The sequence below is a fragment of the Pectinophora gossypiella genome, chromosome 18 (assembly GCF_024362695.1).
Source record: "Pectinophora gossypiella chromosome 18, ilPecGoss1.1, whole genome shotgun sequence".
Classification (NCBI taxonomy): Eukaryota; Metazoa; Arthropoda; class Insecta; order Lepidoptera; family Gelechiidae; genus Pectinophora; species Pectinophora gossypiella.
The window spans coordinates 6,124,968-6,135,775 of NC_065421.1; the positions used below are offsets into that span (position 1 = coordinate 6,124,968).

The 10,808-nt window shown below is 45.2% G+C and overlaps 1 protein-coding gene across 2 annotated transcripts; it reads right to left on the reverse strand.

Annotated features, from left to right (window-relative positions):
• Positions 1 to 557: 557 nt before the first annotated feature.
• LOC126374932 (uncharacterized) lies at positions 558 to 3,840 on the reverse strand. Of its 2 annotated transcripts, none has more exons than XR_007567517.1 (7): positions 3,766 to 3,840; positions 3,330 to 3,395; positions 2,760 to 2,861; positions 2,393 to 2,516; positions 1,790 to 1,930; positions 757 to 902; positions 558 to 581 (listed from the first exon to the last, which is right to left on the reverse strand). XR_007567517.1 is itself a non-coding variant. In XM_050021716.1 (7 exons), the coding sequence occupies exons 1-6, from the start codon at positions 3,781 to 3,783 to the stop codon at positions 801 to 803; spliced, it is 549 nt and encodes a 182-aa protein (XP_049877673.1). In that variant the 5' UTR covers positions 3,784 to 3,840; the 3' UTR covers positions 558 to 581; positions 757 to 800. The 2 variants fall into 2 exon arrangements, 1 of the variants encoding a protein (XP_049877673.1); XM_050021716.1 differs by having other exon boundaries at positions 1,794 to 1,930.
• Between the last annotated feature and the right edge of the window lie 6,968 nt (positions 3,841 to 10,808).

The following is a 10,808-nucleotide window of genomic DNA, read 5'->3' on the forward strand; positions in this document are numbered from 1 at the left end:
GACACTATAACAACAGCTTGAAGAGATAAGACCGCCATGTTCCATGTACTTACCTAGTAAATAAAGTCCCTTATGTAACTATTTACTTTTATTTTGTTGCAATAAAGTATATATTGTCATAATACAAAAATGTTATGTGATGGCAGCAGCATATATTATATAACCAATTGTTGCTAGATATTTGGATTACATAATGTATAGAATGATGTTGCTACCTAGGTAGCAAATACTCACATATGTCTCTTTCTTATTATTTTGATCAGAATAGTAGTGGGTGGAAATTATAATTGTAGCTTGGTGTAATAAAAAGGGTCATCATTTATACCCAAAAACAAAGATAAAAGATGCGTATTATGTCTGTTATCCATGAGTTTAGAAGTTTAATCGAAGAATACACTTAACAACGCCATCTGTCGTGTATTTTGGGAATTGGGTAGATAGGTATTTAAAAATATAAACAAAATACTTTAGTTATTTTAATGCATTGGTTTATTCAAGTATTAAATACTTATCTAAGTAGGTACAAAAATCTTAAATTACTTAACTAAAATTGTGAGGTTTCCAACAGACGGAGTAGGTACCTGTAAATAAAAATAATAAGTAAATTAACTTTATATTTCATTGTTTAAAATTAAATATGGAATGAAAGTTGATGTTGCATAGAATAATTGAATAGCGGCTAAAACTCATAAGGCCTCATAGTTTTTCAAAAGAGTCTGAATAAGATATAAATCAAAATGTAAAAAGATAACATACCTGATTCAATAGTGATCGAAGTAGCAGAGGCAGTTCCCACATGACTAGCAATAGTCATGGTCTAACAATGCCTGTTGACGCCAGTTTTCAAAAATTTGGTGGTCTGTTTGGCTTGGAAGGCTGACATCCCGCCATACATATTGAATCTGAAATAAAATAAAAATCTCGTTAGTGATATTTTATGAAATTATCAATATTTAACTGTGACCTTTTAAAAATACATAGTATACAAAGAGAAAATTAAATCAAAAAATGTCTGACTCTGACGGGATTTGAACCTGCACCACAGATGAGTGATATAAAAACAAAAATCCTTTAAAAATGTTAGTTCATGAAATATAAGTAAATTATGGTACTGTAAGGTTTTGCTTCTATGCTGTTCTGGGAGCATATAAAAAACATAGAACACGTTCAGCTGCTTCTCTTCCCGGGCATGTCGTAAAAACCGACAGAGGGATTGTGTCCTCTAACATGATGGACTAATGTTATGGGCGATAGGCTGATCCCTTATCATCATATCCATCTTTGGAATTCGTATCAACAGTGGCTGCAAGTTGTCTTTGATTACTTGTGGCTCTGCCCACCCCATTAGGGATTACGGGCGTGAGTTTATGTATGTATGTATGTAAGGTTTAGACACTAAATAAGTATCATCATCATAAACAGCCTATATGAGTATGGAGCATACTCCAACACGCTGCTCCACAGCGCCTAACGTGCCCTCCGTGATTCAAGCCTGAAAAGTCCTTACCAAACAAAGGACAGTCTCTTAAAGTGATTTCGACAATGTCCCTATCGGGAATCGAACCCGGACCTTCAGATCGTGAGCCTAACTGTCAAACCACTAGAACACGGAGGTTGAAATAAGTATATAAGTAATATATATTAATAAAAATGATGATGATGATGGAATATGAGTGTGTATGTTGCTATTTTGCTTTTCCGAATGGCGGGAAAAATCGTCTCGAAAAACGGGAAACGGTATGTAACTTATTTGTACTCATAATAAAAAAGAGAGTTCGAAACTACGTACTCACATAATGTGCTCTCCTGCAGGTGTCATCGCACACGTGTGTAGTTCCAGATGGATCTTCATTGGACTCTGCTGCAGGCTCATTGGATTCAAGTGACGATGCTGCTCGATATTCCTCCAGTCGTTGCCTCATAGCTGCCACTGTAACATTAATTATAAAATTAATTGAAAGTTAAAAAGTAATTTTTATTACACGATTTTATGCGAGGCCGAAAAATTATCCTAATGAATTGGCAATCCAGCTAACCAATCAAACTTACTTATAGGAAACGATTTAAAAGAAAAGATATGTCTACAGCATTCAGAAGAATGAGTGGCTGTTGTCGCCGAGGTACACACTCTACCCGAAACTTCGCTCATAAAAAATCTGCTCATAGTAAAAAGAAAATAAAAAAGTAAACGATTGAATCTACACTTGACTTTATTGACAGAAGAATATCAAAATAATACATCTGATTTTTATAAAATAGGTATTGGATAATATCGGATATCCTACTTAGGTAGATAGTTAAAAAGTAATACAAAAACATACTTTATTGCACACACAAATAGGAACACAAAGATAAAAAAAGAGAAATGTCCAATAATAAGTAGTTAACTTACTTTGCATCTTCAACAATTCATTCCGCAGTAACAACTCTTCAATCTCCTCAGTGGCAGATGCTTCGTTTCCTTGTAAAGTGTGGATGACGTCGACCGCTGAAGTCAGAATGTCCACTTGCGACGTCTGTAACAAAATTAAAGGGTTAGATAGTATAAATAGAATAGTCAGCTGGAATCAATAAATGGGCAAAAGTTATGTCAAATGGTCTTTATAAGCCTTACGGCCTTAGGATCAGAGTACCAGAAGGAATAATTTGAAAAAAAAAAATGCAGACCACTATCCATGCATATAGTAAGGTCTACGTGCAATAATTTTATTATAGGGCTTGGAAAATATATCACAATTAAGGAACTTTAATATACATACCGTGGGCTCACAGCCGGTGGCGACGGCGAGGTCCGCCAGCGCCAAAGCGGCTTGGTCGCGATCTCGCTCCCGAGTGTTCCTGGGGCGACGATGATGACGCTCCTACACAAAAACACACATTATTATTAAATATTCTTCCTTAATAATCAGAAGACAAGTTGCCACTATTGATAAAAAGTCTTAGCAAGCTCGTGATGGACGTGTCACGTAATCGGCACATTCCTTATTTATATGTGTATATAGGCGATTGAAAAATGCCTTATCGAAGCATTTCATCTAAAAAGCAATATTGCTATTTTATATTTAACGCATGAAAAAGTAAGTGCGCTATGTAACGAAAAAAGTCAAATAGCAAAATTTATTTTTAAGATGAATCACTTCAATGTGGTCCTTGTAACCATTCTGACCTGACTCCACCATGTTAAAAAGCACATTTCGTCCTTCTGATTTTACGATATGTCCGGTAAGATAAACATTTGTTATTCCAAATATATAAATAAAAAAAATCTAGTATCAAAATGTAACGAAAATCAATTGATCAGAATACTTAAAAATACTTAAATAACTCACCTGGGTATGTTCCCCGTGACCGTCTCTTGTACTTCTTGTACGCTTCCTGGATGGACAAGCACGTTGCTGAAAAAAATAAATTAATAGTCACTTATTTTAACCCTAGGAAATACCTAATCAAGCGACTAAAATACACTGGTCTGCCAAACAGTAATTAGGTACTTACTACACTTTTAAAATTATACGTAATGACTTTTTAAGTAAGTACACAAAATAAACCTTCGAAATAAAAAGGACTCGAAATTTAATGTATAGTTTATAGTTAAAATAAAATAGTAAAATTATCTTAAAAATGTTTTCAATTCTCTAACTTCTACAGTTTAGAAGAAAAAAAATTTAAAGTGTAAGTAGTACTTAGTTTGGCAGACCAGTGTAACTTAAATAGGTCGAGTAACAAAAACAATATTTAATGAAACTGATAATATAAAATACTCACATTCCAGTTACCCGTCATTGTAAAACTTATGAACACTCGAATTTAACGGAAAATCACAAGCACAGCACGTCCGAGCGCTCCGAACGTTGGGTGGTAAATGGTTACAAAAAACGTCGTTGTCTTCTCACACACTTGTAGTGTGGGGGAAACCTTCTGGGGCTTTCGCCCCTTAAGGTGGCATTCCTCGCCTTCCGCGACTACGGAAGGGTCCCTAGGTGTTGGCCCCGCCTTCGCGGTCTAGCCCACCGGGTGAGACCCCGTTGGGGGAGGCCCAGTGAGCCGCCTGCGTTTAGGCGCGGGCTGGTCTTCTTCGTTATTGTCCTTGTTGTTCACGTTCAACTGCCCTGGTTCCCTCTTCCCGGGCGAGAGGAGGTCCCTCGGGTAGTGATGGGGGCGCTTCCTCCTCGGAGGGGGCGCGGTGGGGTCGTCAGGCGGCCTGGTGTGGTGCGGTGCGATGGTTGTCAGGTGCTCCCAGGAGGAGAGCGCTGCCCGGTCGAACATGTTTTCCGCTAGTCCCTTCACGAACTCGTCGATTCCCTTCCAGCTCAGGTCCCGGTATATCGTCGAGTTCCTCAGGTAGCGGATTGCTCCCACCGCTGTTCGAAGGCTCAGGTTCTCCTGGGCTCTGATTTTCTTTTTTTCGTGTTCGGCCGCGAGGCCGTACCATGCCGGCGCTGCGTACGTCAGCCGCGACCTGACGTACGCTTTGTAGACCATCAGTTTGGCTCTGAGCGGCAGTCTTGATGTGAGGAGACGGCTAAGTCTCCTTCTGGCTATCTTAGCCCTGGATACGGTCTCCTTCACATGCGCGCTCATTGTTAGCCCGCGGTCGATGGTGACCCCGAGGTACTTTACCGTCGGGGACCATACGAGCTTCTCCCCCATGAGAGTTGGGGGTGATGGTAGTAGGCTGCTCCCTGTCAGCAGCGCTTGAGTCTTCCCCACGTTGACCTTCAAGCGCCACTTCTTCAGCCAGGTCGGTAAGGCGTCCAGTGTGTTCTGAATTTTTCTCGCTGCGTGTTTTGCGTTCATCGAACTTGTTAGATAGGCTGCGTCGTCCGCAAACAGCGCCAGCATGGTGTCGCCGATCACTGGGATGTCGTCCGTGTATCGGGCGTAACAGGATGGCGACAGGCAGCTTCCTTGGGGTACTCCTGCGGTGATGGGGCGTGCGGAGGAATGTTCGCCCTCTACCGCCACCTGGAACGTTCTGCCACTCAGGAAGGAGCGCAGGACCTCGACTATCCGGCGGGGGAGAGAGGACGTTGACAGCTTGTATACCAGCCCGTCGTGCCACACCCTGTCAAACGCCTTCTCCATGTCCAACAGGACCGCCACTGTATAATTCCCCCTGTTGCGCTGGTAGGTCATCTCGTGCAGTACGCGGGTGAGCTGCAGTGTGGTGGAGTGCTCCTGTCGAAATCCGAATTGCTCCGCTCTCGGAGTCATATGAGGAGCCATCTTCGACAGGAGCATTCTCTCGAATGCTTTGGAGATGGTGGGGAGTAGTGTAATGGGCCTGTAGCTGTCTGGTTTTGTGAGGTCTTTTCCTGGCTTCGGCAGAACGATCACCTTCCCGCACTTCCATGGCGTTGGGAAGTGGCCCGTGCGCATGATTCCGTTAAACAGCTGTGTCATGGCTATTATTGTGTTCCTCGGTAGGTTTCGCAGGGCGGCGTTCGGGATACCATCCCCTCCTGGTGCCTTCCGTACGTTCAGTTGTGTCAGCGTCCGGTGCACCTGTCTCGGACTGAAGACTAGGGGTGTTTCCTCTTCGTCGTGCGTCGGTGTCGCGAAGTACTCGCTGAGGGCTTCCTCCACCATTTTTGTATGGGCTGGGTCGCAGGTGTCGTGGGGCGAGAACTGGGCTTCCAGACTGTCGGCTAGGATTTCCGCCCTGTCCGTAGCCTTGTAGCGGAGGCAACCGTCCGCCCCTCTCAGCGGCCGTATGGGATCAGTGGTGGAGGTCAGGCTCTTGCACAGGCGGTGCACCGACGGTACATCCTCCTGTGCCTCCAAGATTTTGCTCTCCCATACCTCCGCCGAGCGCTCGAAGAGGGCTGCCTTCATGGCGTCAGTGGCCCTGTTTAGAGCTGTTTTGTGGGCTGGAAACCTGGTCCTCAGCCATTTCTTTCTAGCCTCACGTTTGGCTTCTTGGAGTAGGCGTAATTTCCTCGGGAGCGGCTGACGTTTCTCCGTTGTGGGTTTGAGACTGCTTGCTGCGCTGATGGCTAACAGGATCCGGTTTGATATTTCCTTGGTTGCCGTATCGACCTCTTCTGCCGTAGTTATTAGTTCTGGGCGTCTGAAGTCCGATAGTTCCGTTTCGAATTTCTCCCAGTCGGTGATACGCCTGGGCCGTGTGGGTAGGATAGATGTGGGGCTCTCGCTGATTGTTACCAGTACTGGTCGGTGGTCTGACGGTAATCCTGTCAGCACCTCTTGCATGGGCTCCTCGTCTAGGCCTCGGTAGACTATGATGTCTAGGACACTGTCGCGGTGCGTAGACACTGGCGCAATTCGTGTAGCTTCACGGGGTCCTGAGACATCATAGTCGTAAGTTATGGAGTCTGCCCATAACTGGGAGCCCATGGTGTCGTTTGCCGAGCAGTGCCAAGCCGTGTGCTTGGCGTTTAAGTCTCCTGCCAAGATGGTCGGCATCGTGGGATGTAGTAGGCTTCTAATTTCCGCCACTGCGGTGGATGCAAGCGTGGTTCTCGATGGTGGCCGATACACCGCGTATATACGCCGTTCCTTTGCGCCTACGTGAACGTCCACCCCCAGGGCGTCGAGAGTTGTCAGCGGGGTCTGCGGCACGATCTGGTGGACCACTCTCCTTTTTATCAGGACTGCCAGTCCCCTGTAGGGCAGTCCGTCTGGCGTGGTTCGGTCCTGGCGGTACACATGGTACCCTGGAACGTTGAGGGGTTGGCTGGGTCTAAGATGCGTCTCGCTGATCAGCATAATGTCCGGCTGTTGCTGCTGAGTGAAGTGACGCAGCAAGAGTATCTTCCCATTGAGCGTCTCGGCGTTCCAGTGCACCATGCGCAGCTTGTTCGTGGCCTTGTTTTTATCCATTTGCGGGTTTGGGCGGGAGCAATCCTGTGATGTCGATTTTGCCGCTTAATACGCAGTTTGTTAAGTTGCGTAGGAGTTGAGCCAGTGCCTCCCTTTCCGGGGGGCTCTCCGCGGCGTCCTGTTTGCTTTTCACAGCGGGGCCTGTCTTTTTCTTTTTCCCCTTCTTCTTCTTCCCCTTTTCTAGGGCTGGAGCTGGGAATGTGCGCGCCGAGTTGCGCGCCGCGGGCGCGTTTGCGGGTGCCATCAGTGATGCAGGGGCCGATTCCTGCACCGTTGGTCGTTGTACTGTCCGCTGGGGTGGGCCGGTTTTGCGGAGAGCGAGTCCCGCCTTCTTGTTCCTGGCCTCCTTTTTTAATGTCGGGCATGCGACACTATTTGCCGGGTGCGGGCCTTTGCAGTTCGCGCACGTGGCCGGCTCTTCCTTGGGTCTGGGGCATTCCTTTGCCAGGTGGTCCCCCCCACACCTGACACACGCCATGGGGCGGTGACAGTTATGGGAGCTGTGCCTGAACCCCTGGCAGCGGTGGCACTGCGCGGGCCCCTTCTTCCCTCTCCAGGGCTCGATTGTGACCCCCGGCATCATCAGTAGTTCATTGACCCTGTAGATAGCTGCGGCGGCTTGTTGTGAGCGTTCAATCTCCGCGAAGAAAATGCAGCCGGGCCTGCCTGCCCTGGCACGGATATGCTTCGCGAAGATTGCCGCTATGCCTTTCTCCTTGAGGCTGTCTACGATCTCTTCCGGCTTCGTGTCCGCTGGCAGCCCTCGGATCGCCACCTTCAGCGGCGTTTGGTTTAGCGGGGCGATGGCATAATATGGGGCCGTCTCCTGTCCGAGCCTATCCAGGTAAGCCTGGATGACTCGGAACTCGTTTTCGTCTTCCGGTGTGAAGCGTATGCCGTTTCCGAACGGACGTCCGTGCGGAGGTCGGCCGAGCTGGGTCGCAAGCGCCTGAAAGTGGCGCGTCCATTCCGGTAGTCTGTCCACCACGATCGTGGGGGGTTTCGGCTTCTTGGGCGCGGCCTGCTGGGCCGGGGCTGACGTGGTTGGGGCGGCGGGGGGCTTGCCTGCGGCCGCCGCGTAGCTCACACTAGATGAGGTCGACGGTGTGGGTGCCGGCGCAGCGGCTGCGTCCGCCGTCGGGTTCAGGCGGCGCGGGTCGCCTCTGCGCACCTCCGTCGGCTTTTTGGGCGCGGGTGTGGCGCTCTGTTCGGGGCTGTCCCTCTTCCTCTTAGCTGCGTTCGCCGCGCTTGCGGGTGGGGTGGCTGTTTGCAGACCAAGGAGCACGGGGGAGAGGGCGTTAACCCACTCCTCCGTCACCTCATCTTCCGGGAGCACCTCGCTCCTCTCTCCGAGCCCGGATTCAATTATTCGAAAGTACGACGCTGTCCAGCGCCGCAGGCCCTGCGAGATCGCCCCTCTTTCAAGGAGGGCGGCGAACGTTACGAGATCAGCCTCGTAACTTTCTCGCAGCGCCTGCAGCGCCCGCTGTTTGTCTTCTTCCGTCGGGGTGGGGGGGGTTCCTATTACCTCCTCCGTTTCCATCCTTGGCGTTGGTGCCCGCCACGACTCCTATGGCGCGGTTTTCTTCACGGTGCGCAACCTCGCTTGGTTGCGCCACGCGATCTCCTGCCACGCCGGCACTCCTGTGCTACGCTGTCCCCGCCGGGATAGCGGTCCCGGGTGCGACTTACTTAGGGTCTTACTCCAATAAGACCCCGTAAGTCGCAAGGCGCGATGTTGGTCCGAGTGGCGGTATCCGAATATTTTGGTTTGGTCAGCTACCCTACCACTTGGTTACACTTTTCCTAGTGTGGGTAGACTGACCAAACCCCCTAACCGAGTACCCGCGTTAGAAAAATACTTGGTTACCTTGTAATTTCCTTGCTCACCCTCCTACGGTTTCGGTTTGGATTCGTCTACCTTTCTTGGTTACACTTTTGGTTACGCTCAATGGCACCTCGGGCGGTCCGGTTACAAAATATCCTAATCGTCTGGTTTTATACACATGCGCGCGCGCGCACCTAGCTCACCCCTTTCGACAGTTTAGTGCACATTTGCGAATTTCTCGGAAATTGTGTCTATTGTAGAAATCATATTATTATGTTTAGTTTTACCAATATTTAATAATTACCAATTTGTTTGTTCAATAGAAAGTATCAATGTAAGTATATGTAATTCAAGATAATTTTGAAATAAATCACTAAATAGAATGGATTCGCATGTTGAAATTAAAGTTATGTATAATTGGCATGTATTTTATTATTAAATTTTACTTAAATTAAACGGGGTGGTAATATTTTGTCATTTTGGGCGCTACAACCGTAAACTAGATACACACATTAGTCGACAGGTACCTACATTGTATCTTAAATATGTTTTAGGTAATTTATGTTCAAGTATTTAAATCGTTCTTAGTTTAATAGTTTTAAATATTTAATAAACATTACTACCTATGCCAGCAGAGCTGCATAGTATGGAAGAGCGGACCCCCTGATACAGGCTACTTTTCATTGTAAGACATATCTTAAGGTAATAAAGCAGTACTTTCTAAACTCTGTCAATACTTTTTACTAGAAAATAACATGCACTGCCCTCGGCATTGAAGTCCTGTGACGAACATGATGTGGAATATAATAATAACAATATGTTGGGAATTAATATAACCAAAAGTAAACTTTCTTATCTAGACGTGTAAATTATTAATAATAAAAAAAAAAACAATTATATTTATCGTCGCTTTGTTAGGACTGGATTTCAAAAATAACTCCGGTTATTTATAAAAGTCCATTAAAAAGTATGACATAGGTAAGTAAATAAAAATGAAAAGTGGATTTGTAATAAGTGTTTATTATATAATAAAATAAACCTGTTTAAGTATATGCAGGTATTTATTAGTAGATTCCTACAGGAACATTGGAAGAATTTTCATTATACGTTTACTATTCATGCAATTATTTTAGTTACTTGCTGGTATTTATCTATTTAATATAACCGTTTTAATAAATAATTTTTAAAAATAATATTAATATAACATATTATTATTTTAGTTACTTTTTATGTTCATAGCAATCGAGTTATTGTATTATGCTCGTAGAAACTGAGCGTTACGTTGGCGTTACAGCTGTCGTAGAGTACCGGCAACCGCGTAGCAATCTGTTACAGCAGCGTGCAAATGTGTATTCGAAAACATTGATTTTTAATAATACCAGTAGTGTTAGTTATTTATAGAGTTGATGGTGTCCTCTATTTATTACAGTTTACTTTAAAATAAATAAGTAAGTAGGTGAATTATTACAATACGGTTTCTGCGTCTTCATCTTTGCAAATTATTCTTTTAAACAACATAAGGCAAAAAGCAATTATAAAAGAGAAAGTAATTTGAGAGTTCTTGGTAATATAATACAAAGGGTTAAGTGATTAAGTAAATACCTATTGCTGATTGTATGTGATTAAGTTAAGTCGAAATCTGTTTTGGTGAAAACACCGGCCCACGGTCCATTGTTTACTGCTACGCAGGTAGACTCACTGACACCATTATAGCACAATACCAAGAAGGATTAAGTAATGACCGGGTTATATGTTACTACTCATATTTTTAACTTCTTTACAACAATGCAGTAGCAAAAGGGATTAACTATGATATTATGGTTTCATTTTACTACTACTGGAATTCGCTTTTTTTAGGCTTAGTTGTATATCTGCGGCGTTTTTTGTGTTTGTTCATATTTGTAACTAGAAAATAACAATAGGCTTCTTACAGCAGAGTTATAGCTTGGCGTTACTATGTTATAGAGTGCTATCATGGACTGATGTGTCTAGAATTTGGAAACGAAAGATAACTATGGTATCGTATGGGTGAAGTTTTGGAGGTGCGACTAAAACTAATCGATAAATATTGCGAGGCACATGCCCTGCACGCCATGCGCCGCACGCCTCGCATATTCGTGGCGGGGCATATGCTTGC

What these genes read in the sequence shown, in the direction of transcription:
- LOC126374932 (XM_050021716.1), bottom strand. An exon ending in GTCACGGGGAACATACCCAG is followed by an intron (nt 2,862 to 3,329) that starts GTGAGTTATTTA and finishes GTTTTTGTGTAG; the next exon opens with GAGCGTCATCATCGTCGCCC. An exon ending in CCACCGGCTGTGAGCCCACG is followed by an intron (nt 2,517 to 2,759) that starts GTATGTATATTA and finishes ATTTTGTTACAG; the next exon opens with ACGTCGCAAGTGGACATTCT.